General features: G+C 39.5%; 1 protein-coding gene across 2 annotated transcripts in view; it reads right to left on the minus strand.

Annotated features, from left to right (window-relative positions):
- Window positions 1–946: 946 nt before the first annotated feature.
- The window catches only part of SLC7A11 (solute carrier family 7 member 11), an 83,005-nt gene continuing 65,951 nt past the window's right edge, over window positions 947–18,000 (minus strand). Inside the window, exons 7-12 of one of the 2 annotated variants that reach the window (XM_020783090.3) lie at window positions 12,841–12,964; window positions 12,563–12,666; window positions 11,693–11,789; window positions 9,680–9,829; window positions 7,536–7,713; window positions 947–2,933 (exon numbers count right to left, since the gene is read on the minus strand). In XM_020783090.3, coding sequence (XP_020638749.2) covers window positions 2,866–2,933; window positions 7,536–7,713; window positions 9,680–9,829; window positions 11,693–11,789; window positions 12,563–12,666; window positions 12,841–12,964 — 721 coding nt within the window. In that variant the 3' untranslated portion in view covers window positions 947–2,865. The remainder of the gene's footprint in view (window positions 2,934–7,535; window positions 7,714–9,679; window positions 9,830–11,692; window positions 11,790–12,562; window positions 12,667–12,840; window positions 12,965–18,000) is intronic. The other variant, XM_073001644.2, reaches the window with a different exon arrangement.

Here is an 18,000-nt window from a genome sequence, read left to right on the forward strand (position 1 = left end):
CACAGGAGACTAGGCTGGCCCCATCTTTACTGTCCAACTGCAAGCAGGCGAAGATCTTTATCTTCAGGCATACTTTCCATGAGTGACTGGCTGCCTGAGTGGGTTTTTTAAATGGATTGTTGTACCTTACTGCTTTGAATGTGTTTTGGTGTTGCTTATGTTTTTAGTATGTTTGTTTGATCCTTTTTGGCATTTGTATACTCACTATCATTAGCTTTAAATACTGTCTATAAGGAGAAAGGTGGGATAATTTTTTTAAATAAACACATACGTTTATCAGGTTTATTAATCTTTTTCTAAACAGAAGTGGCTAAACAATTTGTTGACCTGCTCTCCATGATTTGCCTGCCACGACTTCTGAATCAGGCACTCTGGCTGGTCTGTCCCCTGACAAGCTAGAGCTATGATTTGTAGTTGGTTTAGTTCTCTAACTTGTTGAGGCAGTGGGCTGAAATCAATCCAGAATGCCAGATGTGGACATTGTAATAGGCAAATCACAATTGAAGGGGCAGAGTTTATGTAGCTGTTGCCATCTGCACCACAGGTTATCAGGGAACATACATCCGTACATTGTTTGCAAATAAAAAGCCAGGTTACCTGGGAATCTTAGCTTACTAAGTGTGAGCAAACCCAGCCAGTAAAACCCCAGGAATACTTGCAGGAATGTTTATGAATATTCACAGTTTGAGGAGGTGAAGCTTGAAAAACAGTATCTTTTCAGTATCTATGCATTCCAGCTATGTATTTATGGTCCACATTAGAAATAATTATGACCATAAAAGACACAAGTTTAAGAATCCCCAATTTATCTTGCTTCACATTTGTTTGTTATATTGCTACTGTGAGAGGACGTTTACACCTCTTTTGCGAACTTATGATATTCCAAATTAACATTCACATGATCAGTACCTTTTTAATTTAAGATGCAAGACGACAATAGGAAGCATATTTTTGACAGATAAATTTATTATTTAATTTAGTTTAGTTGATATACTTGAGACAAAGCTTACAAGACAGGGGATGAAACTTTAGTTAGCAAACACAGAGGTGTACATGAACACACCTAGTGGATTCTCTCTTTGTTTCAAAATTAGATCTCTCTTTCTATTAAAACCAAGATACTGGATCATGTTGTAAACAACTTTTAAAACACAGCTCAATTTCAAATGCAGTTTGCCATTTGGCATTGGGAAACAGCAGCCCAAAACAACATTAGGTGCACATAATTATCTGCCCAGTTCTTTGGGTTCTGGCCACAAGTCCTACATTCCAAAGCTTTAGCAACCGAAATAACTAAAGTTTTGGTAGCTGCCACATTTAAACCCATTGATAAAACTGGGAAATACTGAATGAAGAAGAAGAAAAATCCATAGTGAAAGCAGACTGAATAATAATTAAGTTATAGAGGAAACTCACTATACTTTAAAAAAAACCTACTTGGAATATTCTAACTTCCCTTATGGTCCAGTCCTATGAGTTCTTACATGTACAGCATCAATCACAAGGTCTTCTACATTAAAGAAACACAGCACTGAAGCTGTGTTGGTGATATACCCTATCTCAGAAGATTGTGCATATGCAACCAGAGAGGATGCATTGTGATGTTCAGTGGGAACATCAAGAAGCATAATGCTATCACAGTAGGTATTAATTAGACTATATTGTTGCTGTAAGTATGAGTGAGATGGTGTTTTTGCACTCATCTCCTGCTTGGGCACTTTTTGCAGCCATCTGGTTTTCTATTGTGTGAACAGAATGCTAGATTACAAAGGCCTGATACATAAGTGTGCTTCTTACATTCTTACAACTGTTGTGTTAAAACAACACAAACTTCCCTTTGTACTAGTGGCACAAAGGTATGGCATGACAGAGCCAGGGCAGGAGTTAAAAATAATAAACCCCTTTCAGCCAACAAAGTGGTAACAACAATAATTCAGGGTGCCTCCAAAAGCTCTGCTCCCACCTGTCAGAAGACACTCTGTAGCTAATCATGTCTCTCTCTCTCTCTCTCTCTCTCTCTCTCTCTCTCTCTCTCTTTTGGTGGAAAGGAAGAAAAAAGACAGAAAAGATGGGAAGGTTATTAATGGAAGCGATCTCCCCACTCTAAAAGGTTGCATGAATGATGCAAGATGACTGTGTGATCAAAGCCACTCATGGAAGCACCCACTGCTGAATTATCACTATCTAATACAACAACAGATTGTATAATATATCCATATTGATTTGCAAATGAGGCAGTACAGCAGAACAAATCTGTAGGATATCATTATATCACACAGAATGTTGCCAGAGCTGTGTCAGCACCAGTCATAAAGAGGAGGTCTCTATGCGCATCTATTGCTATGTCTACCTACGTATCAGGGTGCCCGTTCATACCTCAAAGATCTGAGAAGGTAACTGGAATACATTACTGTGTGCGTAGTGTAAAAAAGAAAAGTGTCTGTCTTCCTTCAAGCTCAAAACGTAAGCTCCTACATCATCTATTATATTATTTCTAGCTATCTTGAACATTTTTAAAACAAATGTTCATTTACAGTACAATGAGCATTATCAATGTGAAAAACTGGAACCCTTGTAATGACACAATACTACACTGACTCTATTTCCATAAGAGGAGAAGATGCACTTCATTCCACAAAGGTTCTGTACCTTCTCCAAAGACCATTGCCTTTGTTTATAGTCCAGATTACCACATGTAAAACACTGACATCATAAAACTGTTCCATCTATAGTTCTTGTCAAGTATGAATTCAAACTGACGCTCATATAATTTTCCAGATTTTCCAGAAACTGAGGACAGCTCTTTTCCTCAGCTGATGAACGAACAGGCTGTTTGGTCAACACTGGTTCTCCAACTACAGTAGATCATGATGTCAGATTCTCCTCCGTTGGAACAACTTCTAAAATTATTTGAAGTGTTGATGTTATGCTGTCTGTAAAGAAAAAATATAAGAAAGTTATTCAAAGTTTATATTGAAAGTTTTGGAAGCTTCTTGTTTGGAAGAAGCATACAACACATGATTTGATTTATTAGACAATTGATTTATTTGTTTACATGTAGAGTTTTACTTTTCAGTGTACTGTTTGAGATTTACTTTCTGTCTATTTGGATGTAAAATGCCCAGAATAGTGCCCAGCGTTAATTGGTGCGGTATGAAAGTTTAATAACTAAATAAAAATATTTTTTTAATAATTAACTCCCACTGTACCCAATGGAATTACCTCTAAGAAAACATTCACTAAATCCCAACCTAGGAGATGAAAAGCATATCATTTATATGCAGTCACGAAACTTCGGAGACATGAATTCTGGAGGTAGTTTAATTTTGGACTAAATTATATGTTACATGCAAATGTATATAATGGAGATGGGCACGAAGCAAATCATGAACTAGAAAAACCAAATCATGCTGGTCCATGGTTCAGTTTACCACCCAGTTAGGGAATCCTGTTTGGCCAAAGCAAAATGAATTGCTGAACTTTCTTCCCCTTGGCACTTCATTTTGCTTCAGAAAAATGGATGCTCGTGTGCCTCCTTCCCATGGTCCTTGTCTTCTCCCTACCTGGTCCTACCGCCACCTCTGTTGCTGCCATGACCATCAGAAACAGTGGCCCAGTTTCCCTTCCAGGAGCTGGACCCATTGTGTTTGTGCATTTGCCCGTCCAAAGAGAAGCTATCTCTGACAATGGCAGTGGTGGAAGTGGCAGGACTACGTAGGGAGGCAACGGGGGGGGGGGGGCAGTTGGAAGGGGGTGGGTGGGCTGACTGGTTCATTTTGGGGGGGGAGTTTCTGATGGTTTGTGGGTAGCCACGAACCATCACGAACAACTGGTTTTTCAGTTCACGCTCATCTCAAATATATAACGTCAACCTAATAGCCCAATTAGTTCAACATGATTTTTATCTCAAATCTTAAATCTTACTAAAATTCTCAAGAAAACATATTCAGTAGAAAAATGCATTTAATGAAACAATACCTATTTAAACTGACAGTAATAATTATATTTTAATTTTAAAAGGGAAATTATATATGGATAGGTCTATGCCAGTCGATACAGCAAATTATAATGCAGTTTGCAATACATAAGAAATGTGTCTCTTTATCTAGACAATCACCACTATCCTGCCAAGTAATAGTATCTTAGGATACTTATACCCACTTACATGTGAATAAGGTCCATTGAATGTAAAGCATCCTACATTTGAGCAGGCACTCTTAGAATTGCACTGTAAAGTGCTTAGGATAATGCTGCTAATGCAGTAGGAGTTTAACAGCTTCAGTTGTTTTACTCAAGCAGCATTGGTACAGCCAGCAGAAAACAGGGCTCTTCAATAATCTCCTTCCAGGGTGTGCTTTCATTTTTCCTGTTTAAGTAAAATGGTTCAATACTGGCATCCTGTGGCCAGACAGATTCATGAAGCGATGATCCAAGACCTTTGGAAATTGTGACTATCAGGTGAAATATGAGATTTCTTCTGTCCCTGCAGACTTCCTTTTTAATAGAAGGCATGATTCCTATATAGGTCATCATGTATTTTTATTTTAAATCCATTTTATTTATACAAATGACTTTAAAGAAATTGTTTTTCTCCAAGTGCTATGGCAGCATATGAACCAGCATAAGTAATATTTTGTTTCCTAATGTTTTCAGAAATGTTAACACTGAAAATATTAAAAGACTCAGTTTCTGATTCTTGGATGTGCACGGTTAGGTTTAAAAAATCCACAAATACTGATGATTTCACTGGGAGATATCTTGGAATAAAATATTCTTTTGCCATTACATGTGGAAATCTCTGCATTGTAAGTACTGAATTCTTATTCTGTTTTTATGTCTCTAGTGTTTAAAATAACCAATAAATAGTAGTTGTTTGTGTAAAAGTTCATTTTTCATATGTCAAGTAGTTGAATTCTTCTCATTTGTTAATAGACTTTATTATATAATTGCATGCATTACAAAAGCATTGTCTACACATTAAGCAGTTTTAATGTATAAGAGATCTTTATTAGATGAATTAATACGATGTATTTATTTTTTTCCTAAAATGTCATCAAACTTTTACAAATATATGTGTAGCACAAAAAAAGAGAGTATTATTTTGTTTTCTTCATTCAGAAATTATTGATTTTTTTAAAAGAAGTAACACATTGCTCACTAATGTGTGTCACAAGAACTGGCAGCTATTATACTTTCAGAGAAAGATAGCTTCAGGAGGGTGCAATTTAGAATGAAGAAACAGCAGAAGTGCTTGCTTAACCTTTACTCTACCTGTTGCTTTTCTACTGAAAACTATCTTCAACTCCTGTTTCCCCGCTAGCTGCCAGAACAATACAAGATTAAACACCCTACATAGAATTCTGCAGGCAGCAGAGTAGTTGGAAGGTGGGTTCAATTCAAACATAAAGAATGGTGGGTGGGGGACAAGTTAAACATTCCCTAATTCTCCACCCAAATCATACCTTCCTCGTAATGATTATCTCTACAAAAGGATTTGGTACATGCCTTCAATGTGTTTCTGAACACTCTGAAAACATCAGTATAATTACATAAAGGTAAAGGTAAAGGTTCCCCTTGACAATTTTTGTCCAGTCGTGTTCGACTCTAGGGGGCAGTGCTCATCCCCATTTCCAAGCCATAGAGCCAGCGTTTGTCTGAAGACTATCTTCCGTGGTTACATGGCCAGTGCAACTTAGACACGGAACGCTGTTACCTTCCCACCGAAGTGGTCCCTATTTATCTACTTGCATTTGCATGCTTTCGAACCGCTAGGTTGGCGGTAGCTGGGACAAGCGACGGGAGCTCACTCCATCACGTGGATTCGATCTTACAACTGCTTGGTCTTCTGACCCTGCAGGACAGGCTTCTGCGGTTTAGCCCGCAGCGCCACCACGTCAATTACATAGAAAAATTAAAAATAAGTCATTCATCAATGAGAGTTTTAGATTACTGAATAAATAAATTTCCAGTTCCCCATAGCTACAAGAAATCATGGCAAACCTAATGCTTATTTCATGTAACACTATCTTAAGTACTGAATACTGCATGTGGTCCATAAATCAAGCACAAGGAATAGTCCGTACAAGCTATTTATTCCATTTAATGCTAATCCTTAAAATGGTGGCTGATGCTGACATCTCTTAATGGCTTATCAATATTGATCAGACATTGATTGTATTTGCTTTGCACCTGACCTGCACTGTTTAAATTTGACAAAATACAACCAAAATCCAGTCATGTATCAAATACTGTGGGCTGTAATAGGAAATGACTGGCTCAGAATAGGCTATTAGGGGAAAATATGGATCTCTCAGTATATCTGTTTGGTCCAAGTAACTCACAGCATAGAGAGTTAAACCAAATTGAGTACAATATGCCTAGTAATACTATTAAGGGAAAGTACCAGTTCAGTACTAAGTATAATTTGGGCAAGGATGTATGAGCCTATTGCTTCAGTAAGCTATATTTTCACTTATTAATTTGAAGAAACAGCCACAAGTTTTTTTCAGAGAACATAATGATGTGTAAGAAATCGATGAGAAAAGCAAGTGAAGGCCATACAACTGCTCCAGTTCAAGGATGTTCACAGAAAATTATTCAGTTTTTTAAAAATAGATGAAAAAACCCTCACTTACTACAAGACAATACCTCCTTGACAGGAGGTTACATTTCTAGAAAGTACAGTGGGGGACCTCCACTGCAGGCACACAATTCCATACACCAGAGTAACTGGCTTCTCCCAATTTGAGGCACCATTATAATCTAACAAATCACAGACTCAATTTGTACTTTGTTTTCACTAGCAAAAATGCAAGTGTTAATTGCTTCTTATGAGAATGACAGAGTCACCTGTAAAAGCCACTGTCCCTTTATGAAAAAAGAAAATTAGTAGATAATAGGATTTGAGGAGAAGGTAGGAATTCAAGGACGATTCATTAACTTTAAAAATATATTGGTCAAAAATAAAAATCACCTTGTGAGTGATGTCTTATATTAGTACAAGGCTAACTTGTTTATTTCTGCCTGCAGAAATACACACTGGCCAGAATTTTATTATGTATGCTTGTCAGCATTAAGTCCATCAATGTAAGGCAGCAGATGTATTTGTTGTCATCTGCCCAGTCATATAACTGGTGTGCAACAGCAAATGCCTACATTGCCATCTTAACTAACAGCAATTCACAACTGACATTTACATTGCACTTGTATAATTTTTTTCAGTTTGGATTCCGTCCTTTACACATTAAATACATAGTGCAAACTCTGATTATTATGCCCAATAAGAATAGATTAATTGGAACAGTGGGATTTTAGAAGGGTTGACTTACCAAAGTTGATTGAATGGGTTTACCTTAGTTGGGTAAACATTGGATTTAGCTCATAATATTTATACCTTTAAAGAATCCAGTTAATGATTTACTGTGGCAATGAAGCCAATTAAAAATATTCACAATGTTTAGTTATAGTATCATACTCTTCTCTTTAAAAATAACCACACACACAAAGGAAATGATCCCCTTTCATTGTCCACTCACCTAACAGCCGTCTAAACCACCTTGGCTTCTTGTCCCATATGATAAAGAGGTAGTATGCAGGGACACCAGTCAGTGTTATTGCAAAGCCAATGCCAGTATTGACAGGGTCTCCATAAAGTGACAGTGCAACCATGAAGAGGCACGTAAAGGAAAACAGGGCAGGAATAAAGAGTGGCACCTGGAAAACAGATGAAGACATCAGTGCTTAACCTTGGCTGTTGAATGACATTGGCATTTAAGGTTCATGAAATGAACATTGGATAAAACAGTGGCACACACCAAATCTTCAAGAAACACAGGTGTTCAGGGCAGGCTTTTCAAAGGCAAGAAGTCAAATTAAAAGTGCTTTAATACAGCAGGCATGCCAGCAGCTGCTTAATTACCCACAAACATGCACACACACCTGCTATACAGTCTTTAAATTTAAAGAGCTGCAAATGGATATTTTTCCTTACTAACTCCCTTTCCCAGTCGTTCATCAGATTATAAGACAGGAGCAAATATAGCAAAGATGGCATCCTTTGTAAGCGTCCATTAGGATCAGTTTTATAATGAAGAAGGTGCAAAGATTATGAACCACCTTTTGATTTTCTTTATTAGTGACAATGCATAAACAGTCAGAAATCTGTTAAGGCAAATAAAATTTGGGCAACAGATTACACTGCCTCATGAAATGTTGTAACCAACATGTCATTGAAAATTTCTTTTCTTGTCAACTCAGTTGACAACAATTGATAGCAATGAGCAAAATAAAACAACCAGAACTTGGAAAGTTACTTTTTTAAAAAGTTGTTAGTTACAGTTATATAATTCCTGTTACCAAAAGATAAGTTTTTGAAAAATACATTTCTACCTTGCCATTTCTAAAAAGTAGCTAAATAGTAATTAATTTTGAACACATTTAAATACTACAAAATGCTGGCCTTTGATACAAAACAAACCTTCCTCTCATGTACCTTATTGTTGCCTCAGCAATCACAGCGGAGCATGAGGTATAGCATCAGCCATGTAATATTCCTCCTCCATGATTTAGTGAGCTGATGTCCCTGTGACTATAATGGCGGCTCCGTCGGCGAGGCTTCCTTCGCCGCACAGAGCTCTTTGCTGCCCCCTCTGGAGTAGCGCGAGACAGCTGGTCCATGGGAGCACTCCAGGAGGGCAGGGGCAGGAGTGAGTTGCTTTAAAGGAAAGCCCCACCCCTGATTTGGCCTCTTTCAAGGCTCTCAGCCAACCCACCCACTTTGTATTCAGTGTGAGTGTTCTGGACACCATTTGGGGCTGGATAGGAATTTTTGACCCGCTACTTGATTGGACGGTAGTCCCGGGGGATTTTTTGCCTATCCCACACTGATCGAGGTGAGGCTGTTTTATGGGTGTTGTTGTTAAATTTGGTCACGCTGGCGGGTAGTGTGGAAGGAAGTTGGATCGTTGAGTCCTAGTAAGTCCACAGGAAGGTTATAGCTCACCCAACCTCCCAGTGCTGCAAATTGCGAGATTACACCGTGCGGGGGGAGGGTGCACTGGGGCCTCACATGGACCAAGGGCCACCAAACATGACAAGAAGGGATTAGTTTCAAGCAATTTGCTATTTACTTTCAAGCTCTGAAAACAGTTGTTATCCATAAAATACACAAGGGAACAGAGCAGGCTTAAGCTCATGCTAGACAGATAGCAGACTTGGCATCAAATAAATTGATGGGAAGGTGGGAAGGTATTCTTTAAAGAAGATTGCCAACAATGAAATAGATGTGCTCCCATTTACTATCCACCTAACATCTGAGAGTGAAAACTTTTGGAGCAAGGCCTCAGAAAATGACCTTCAGGGGTAGAGAATGTGTTACTCTATGTTGTTCAACTGCAACCCCCATCACAATCTAACCGGGATAGGCAATGGTTGGGAATGATAAGATTTTTAGTCTAGCAATACCTAGAAGGCCATATGGTCCCACCTCAGTTTTAAAGAGAAGCAAAGTTTATAAGTGAACTATTACAAAAACAATGTATTTTTCTGATAAAAGCAAGGCAAAACAAACAAACAAACAAACAAACCACCACCACCTCTTCTGTTTTTTGATGGGTAGGGAGATGTACTGTAAGTACGAAAGAAAAGTATTTGTGTTAAAAAGTCACATTACTAGTGTTACCTTGAAAGGACGAGGCATGTCAGGGCGCTTATATCGGAGATAAATCATCCCAGCAACAGCCAAGCCTATAAAAAGCCACCTGGCAAAACTGAGGAAGTTCAAGAGACTGTAGAGATCACTGGTGAAGAGCATGATCATAGTCAGTGGGTACTGCAAAACAGATCAAATGCAAGAGGGTGACTCACTGGCCCAAAGGCTGCTGTTTACTCAGTTTTATTATATGCATCCTATTTGGCTCTCCACAGTGTTTAATACTGGGCTGCAGCAATGAAATAAGTTTTAAAAATGCATTCAGAACATGGTGGCCTACTCACAGGCAATCTCTTTCTCTCTCTTTCTCAATCTCTGCCTCTTTTAACATTAATAATCTATTTTCTTTGGGAAGATAAACGAGGACAGAATAGCCCTGATATTTTATTCATTTTTAAGATCTGAAGCTCACAAAGGGATATTTGGTGAAATATTTGGAAAACATTGGAGACCTGGTTTCAGAATAATCATCACTGGTAACGGAATCACTGGGGGAATGACTAATTTTCCAGCTTGCCTCTCAGCCAGCCTCTGAAGTTTGTGTGTGACTCTCAACAGGTCTGAAAGTCTGTAAGTGCTGTAAAAATAGTTACATAATCTCTTTTCATTTTTTTTCTTTATTTTGGCCAAAATTCTATTCAAGTTTTATGTGCAGGTAAGGGCAATTTCACTGCATCCCCCACACAGTATACTCTCCTTTGCACAACTGGTTGTGTAAATGATAGTGCAACCAATTTTACAATCAGTGCTTCTCAGTTCATGTGAAGGAAAGCCTGCTTCAGGGGGAGAAATAACTTACACAATTGCCATCACGTGATCCTGTACGCAAACAGGAGTCTAGCTTTTGTGCCTTACTTATGTTTCTATTCTACGTACCTTTCCTTCAATTGTTTAAAGGGGCATACATGGCTCTCCTCTTCCCCTCTTAAGACTGACTGGTCCAAAGTCACCTAGTGATTTTTGTGCACCTCCCAAATCTTATTCCTACACAATCGGCCTCTCCCGAGTCCTGCTTGACCACTTGACTACATGACACGGGCTCTCTTTAGAGGATGCACTGTGCAGTTCCTAAAATAGCTTATAATTTCTGCAAATATTATCATTCCTTGGGATCCTAACCCTCAAACATCAAATGGCTATAGGAAGGATTTTCAGTCAGTTATAAACATGAAATGCAATTATTTACAACCATAAAATTGCTTTGTTACTACTGTATTGTACTGATGGTGAGTATCTCTTCTGATGGAGGAGATAAACAATGGACATTTCGGGATCTCAGGGACATTCATTACAATTGAACCACACTGCAATCACTCAGTTTCATACTTTTATTTGAGCCAAACCAGGAGAGATAAAATCCAAAACATGCTTTTTTCTGAGTCAACTCCATAATTTCTAGTAAAATGTATTCTAAGTAGATATGCTAAGGATTACATATTGTTTAATCTTCAAGGAATAAATATAGGAGGAAAGCGGAGAACTCAAAGAGCAAATATTATCTTATAGCCTAAAATTAAAACCCTTTAGAGGATGGTAATGCCCCTTTATCTGCTACTCCTATTTGCATTTTCTTTGCAAAGTACAGTACTCATAACGGGACTTCAGGGTCTTCCCAGACAGTGCACTAGACTGTAGTCTTTATGTAGAATTTTATTACTCTGCATCCCTATCTAGGAAGAGTCATTGGAACAAGAGGAGCTTAGCTAATCACTCTCATTCAACCTTTCAAATAAAAAGTAATGAGGTGTGATTTAGGTGCCAGCCTGAGAGAGTTAAAGGCAACTAATAGCAAGTCAGAGGAGGAGTACCTCAAATAGATCACTCTTGCAATTACCTTCCACCCCTCTCCAAACATAGCCAACCCTATGAAATGGAAATAAATAACTGAGATGCAAGAAGATGTATTCAAGTTGCATTTGAAGTCTCCGGTGCAAGTCAATGCTCTGCAGCCTTGGTGCAGGGACATTTGTTTGTATGATTTACCAAAACAATGACAGCTGGTAGAGGAGTGTGCTTCCGAACATGAATCATGGAGAGAATTTCTGGAAGGTGACCCTCACGGGATGCGACGTAGAACATCCTGGTGGGAAAATAAATTTGGACAGCTTTTAAAGACACTCATTACCAAGATGAATGGAAGCCGTTCACTAGAGATGTAGAACACATTTAAAGTTATCCTCAGCAGGACTATTTGTTCGTATGTAAGGCAAGCATCAGAAGTTCTGGTTTAAAAGAAATCATGAAAACAAATTTAGAGCCTTGTAAAATAAGTCTGTAAAATCCATCTTCAGCTCCCACCTTTGACAGCATTCAAGAGCAGGTACTTCTGAGTACTTCATATTTATCTTCTCTCTCCTAAACTGAATTATTATCACTAGCATATTGGACTCACTGAGGACAAGGGCCTAATTAAGCTGGTGCTCACACAACAAAAATCTTCCACTCCAATCTGCAGTGTCTTGGCATCACCTGATAATTAGCTCAGGAGATATTTCCAGCCCGTGGTAATAGTTTTGTTTGTTTGTTGTTTGTTTGAGGGGGTTATGGAGGTTGCAATGAAAAATGAAAACAACCACCTTCCAATTCAACTCACCAGAAACATCTAAGCCCCACAAAATCTAAGAGGAGCTATGCAAGACCTCAGGAGTACTGTTGTGCACTACTGTTTGCTGTAGGATTTTTTTATCCAGTGGTTTCAAAGAGAAGGGGAGAAACTCTGCAAAATTCTTTGTGCGTTTATGCTGTGCCTATTATTAGGTGGTCATTAATTTGTCCTCCTTGAAAAACAGGCTAGTCTACATACTGCATTGCAAGTAATTATCTTCACTCACATGTTATATTCCCTCAACTCACCTGGAAACAGCAAAGATGCCACCATTCATAGATCCAAAGCAAGAGAGGGCTACAAAAATGGGGACCGCTAAGGAGAAACTCCCCATTAAACGTTCAGCAAAAGTCTGGCAAAAGAGAGGAAATGTGAATCAGCTAGAGATTTTTTGTAGTGCCTTACCCCATTCTACAGTTTTGAACAATGAATCCCATAAATTTTGTTTTCCACTATGATCAAGGAATCTATTCTGAAGTCTTTATTCACTTACATAATTTACATACTTTATTCTGCTATGACTTACCACTGCCACTGCCTTGGAGGCTAGCAGATCCACAGGGCTAAGAGTTGTGAAATAGGCCACATTGGTTAAGACGTAGCCAACTGTGACGATAACCATTGAAGTGCAAATGGCAAGTGGAACATTTCTGAAAATATAATAAAAAATGTAATATTATTCATCTGTGCTCTGAAAGTGAAGCATTTTGCTTGGGGAAAATACTTGATATCCTTGAACATGATTTTATATATTAAATAAATATTGCTAACATGGCACTTCATTGTCTGCAAATATAAAACATGGTCAAACAAGCTCATTCTTAATTCTGCAATATGAGTAACCGTAACCTCATAAATTGGAAACAAGGATCAAAATCTGAATCAGCTCTGCTTGCAAAGACTATCATGTACCTTCTATTTTTTGCCCTGAGGATAGAACTATATTAGGGTCAAGAATCTGAACTTTCTTAATTAGTCTTTTCATTTGGTTAATTTACTATTGAAGGATAGTAAGGTCCATATGAACTCTAACTACTTCATCATCTATGGGTAGCAAAAGATTTGCTTAGTTAGTGGACAGTAGTGTACTACTCAGACACATCAAAAATAACCTTCATGTTGTAGCTTTACATTCATCCCTGAGATCACAGAGTTTGGACCTGGGGGACCAGAATTCATAGATTAGCTCAGCCATGGACCATGGAGTTGCCCCAGGCAAATCATTAGCAGATTCACCTTCTGAAAAAAATGTAAATACTTATCTCAAAGAGTTGTTGCAATGATGAATGAGAGGATGACTCTAAAGCACTTGACATGTTTAAAGTGATTTATATGGATTATTAATAACACCACCACCTCCTGAGAACTCAGTAGTTGAACAGATACAGAGCAGACCTTGATTTTTTTATATGTATGATTGGAAATGCAGGCCAGTGAAAAGAAAGTATGGGGTGAGTTCTAGACATTCCTATTCCAGAAATTCTAAAAGTGACAGTCACCACAACGTTAACTATCTCCCCCAAAAGGACCAGAATCTGTAAGATGCTTTTGTGGCATTCAGGATAATCATCCTTTGTGCTCTTTTGTTTCACAGGTGGAGCTCACAAGGTGTCGTCATGACTGAGGGCACAATACTTAGCTGGGAAGATTCAGAGACAAGGTGGCAATGTCAAGGGACACAATAGACGCTGGTCTGAATAGTTTGAAGAAGCAGACATCATTAGACAAAATTCAAGAGGCCCTGTGTGAATTGTTTCGGAGAGCCATGTTGCCTTTTTGAGGGCAGACTGGAAACAGTGTGGAAAGCCTACAACAACAATATAATGATTGCAGTTCCTGTCCTAAGAAGCCAGTTCTGGACAGCAGAGTGGCTACATTGTCCATGGTGTCCAGATTGTAAACTGGAAATTTCTGAGCAGCACAAGACCAAGTAGTTTTTCCACCTCGCAACACATTCTTCCACTTGTCTCTTTTCTCCAATATTTTTACCCATTCACTCTAGCAGGGGTAGGTAAAATGTAGACCCTGAGCCACATGAGGCTCTCAGAGCCCATATGTGGTCCCCACAGCTCTGAGCAACAACCCCCCAGCCCTCACAGATACCTCAAGTTTTTAATGGATTTTTTTTAAGAACAAGGAGAAATGCCCACCTCAAGAGCCCAGCTCCTCATCACATGAGAAGCCATGCCAAAGAGTTCTGTCCCAGTGTGACATTGTCACAAAGACCCGCCCTGGAAAACATCCACATGTACACAATGGATGCCTACAGCAGAGAGGCCATGTACCCTGCTGTACTCACTGAGGTTTCCACACAATTCAGAACCCCAGTCATGTGGGGTTCCGAGCTGTGTGGAAGTCTCCATATATAGGGTAGGGAAGAAAGTGACCTCACATCAGGGGTGGGACTGCTTGCTATAGCCCCATCTCTGCTTGCCTTTTAACCAATGGCAAAGACAGCTATTGTTTGGGAAAACACCATCCTCTCCCTCTCAATTGATTCTATAGTGGGCAGGCAGCAGAGGCAGTTGGTGGGTTGGACCAGGAGTAGGAGACGGTGACCATTGCAGTCTCCCAGCTTGGAGTCTTTCCTTTTATCATGGTGCCCTTGAAGCTGTGCTCCTCACAAAAAATGTTTACGCGCCAGTCATGGTGGGCCTCTTTGCTCCAACATGCCGTATGATGACATCTGGCATGACTAAGTCATCCACCTTGCTATTTTTGAGTACAGCAAGGCTGTTCCTACAGCTTTTTGAGTTTTGGCTCTCCATTTAAAGCATGTATCAATTTTACAGAAACATACCTCTAGTTAGTGGCAGACTGAAGATTATAACAAACAATGCTTCCTTTTTATGCACATTTCAGCAATCAGGCTGAAAAAGGAAGCCAGTGCTTACATCCCAATGAGCAATAATACTTCCACCTTTTATTTCCTTTTACAGTCAGGCATCTTTAATCACTTAAAACAGCACTGTTTCCAGATATGGGATCAACGTCTTGTCTAATTTTATTCTAAGACATATTGAGGCCCTGAGTCTAAGAGGCTCCATAGTATTACTGCAGGAAAATGTATTGCTTTGACCATTATGTAAAACTGAAACAAATTTTTGTTTTGCATTTACAAGACCCACAGAAGGCTCTAAACTATAGCTTACTTAGCTTATGTATAACCCTGACACCGTCTTGAATACAAATATTATCTCTTCAAAAAATAAAAGCATATTAACAAGCCACCAGAGAGACCTTGTATTTGGCATACTGGATCTTGACGCATTACACTGAGGAGGAGCAATAACTCCTGCTGACAGCCCACCCCCACTACCCAAAAAGCCATAAGTAGTCAGTGAGTGCTATTCATTACTCTTATAAAAGACCGGAACTCTCCATGTTCCCAGAAGCCTTCAGCAGAGTAAGAGATTTCATGACCTCCACAGTCTAAACACTTTCCAGTAAAAACAGTGTTTTATCTGCCTTCTTTCACCCTTCCAGTAAAGTTGGACAGACAGGCGACTGCAGTCCATTAGCATGTAGTGCTAGCAAGTTTTACTTGTTGGTGGCTCCCAGCGATGAACTTTGACCGGAAAAAAACAACAACATAAAATGGTAAGCTTCATGGTTTCAACAATGAACCCTCCAATCCATATTCATTTTCAACTAAGAAGCTCTATTTTTTTAAGTTATAGTACACTGCATCAGTCCACTTTTCAGCTCTTGTGCTAAAATGCCATCAACTTGAAATGACACCTTTTTTAAAAAAAAAAACCTTCAAAATCCTACATTGGATATTTTGCAATAAATCGTTCTGACACATGCATGCTTCTCATACTGCACAGCTACTGAAGTAGAAATTCGCTATCCTTAATGACCAATTCACTAATTAATTCATTACTGGTAAATTGTTTCTTGGAAATGAAGGGTTCACTGCATGTATAACACAGAGGGCTTATCTTATTTGGAATTTTGTAAAACAAGAAGTTTTTTTTTTTCTTTCCCAACATACCGGTTGTTACATACAGCACTGATGTTACCTGTCTGTCATGGGTTTGGAGGGAAAGTTCCATCCTATGGGGAGTGGAAGGCGGGACATCAGGAGGAGGGGCTGTACTGTATATATATGTGGAGCGTGTGTGGAGAAGTTGGAAAAGAAGCAGCAGCTGGGAAGAAGAAGCTGGTGTGGGAGTCTGTGTGTCAGACAGGGTACTACTGTGTGTCAGTCAGTACCAACCTGATAGGTTCAGGTGTCTGTATGGTTAGCCAGAACTGATAGGTTCAGGGTCTGTGCTTGAAGTTAAGGGTTCTGTGTGAACCAAACTGTGTGCATGTATGAATGAGACTAAGCCACGTTACTATATCTTATTCACCTGATTATTTTATTTTCCCTGTGTGTTGTTTTAAATAAACCTTATTCTTTTATTTGTTGAAAATCCATCCCTGGTCTGTGTGACTTCTTATAGGGAATGGTTGGTGGCAGCTTAGTGAAACTGTGGCATATCCCAGTAGGTCTGGGTTTGTCACATTGATTGGTGTCCAGCGTGTGGGATACGACTGGTCCAGTTGTTCAGCGGTCCAGCAAAGCCTTGGCAAGTGTGCCCAGAGCAAGGGGGGGTCTAGTCAGGGACAATCTGAGAGCGCGTAGGTAATCTTCTAGGTGTGCCTCACGGGGAGGTGCACTAGTAGAAGAACGTGTAACCTCAGATTGGGGGCTAGATTAGGGAGCTCTGAGGCAACCTGTTTTTGGCGGGAAAAAAGCTGAGGCAAAACTGTAAAGTAACAGTGATTTAGCCTGCCTGCTGCGAGGCCTAGCAGAGGGGGGTAGACTCTAGCTCGCAACTGTTGCAAGTTAGTGCTGAAGGACAGCAGCAATCTATAGAGAAAGCTGGTTCTGAGGCAAAAGAAAAAAAAGTGGTCGCTTTATTTTGAGGCTTGACTTTTGAAAGCAGCCTGTGCTGGGGGGGGGATTATGCCCTTGACTCGAAGCCAAATGGCAGAAATGGGTGAAGTGAAAGACCCCCAGGTTGACCAAGGTTCTGAGGATGAATTTGGCTCAGTGCAAGGTGACAGCACGGGAGAACAGAACCCAGAACTCAGGAAAATGCTCATAGCCCAACAGCATGAACTGAGGATGAGGCAATTTGAAATGGAGGAAAGGGAAAGGGAAGAAAGATTAGAGAGAGAAAGAAGGGAGGAAAGGGAGAGGCAAAGACAATTTGAATTAGAGAGAGAGAGAGAGAGAATGGAGAGGGAAGAAAGAATGGAGAGAGAGAAAATTGCTCTGGAAAAAGAAAGGATGGCGTTTGAGTTAAGAAAATTGGAAATGATGAACCAGAACAATAATAACAATAGGGATTCTGAGGGAGGCCAATTGTCTAAAGCTGACCTGAAGAAATTCCCTCTGTACCACAAGGGAGATTGTCCTGAGGTGTTCTTTTCCTTAGTGGAAAGAGCGTTTGTGGACTTCTCAGTAAGGGAAACTGAGAAGATGACCATCATGCGATCTTTAATCAGTGGTAGCCTTGCTGAAGTTTATTCAGAGATGCCAGAGGAACTGATGAAAGATTTTGCAGAGTTTAAAAAACTGGTGTTTGCCAGACATGGGATAAATGCGGAACAGCTGAGGCAAAGATTCAGGTCAATCACCAAGAAACCAGAGCAGACTTTTACCCAAGTGGGGGCCCAATTGGTGAGGCTG

Source organism: Pogona vitticeps, chromosome 5 (assembly GCF_051106095.1).
Source record: "Pogona vitticeps strain Pit_001003342236 chromosome 5, PviZW2.1, whole genome shotgun sequence".
Classification (NCBI taxonomy): Eukaryota; Metazoa; Chordata; class Lepidosauria; order Squamata; family Agamidae; genus Pogona; species Pogona vitticeps.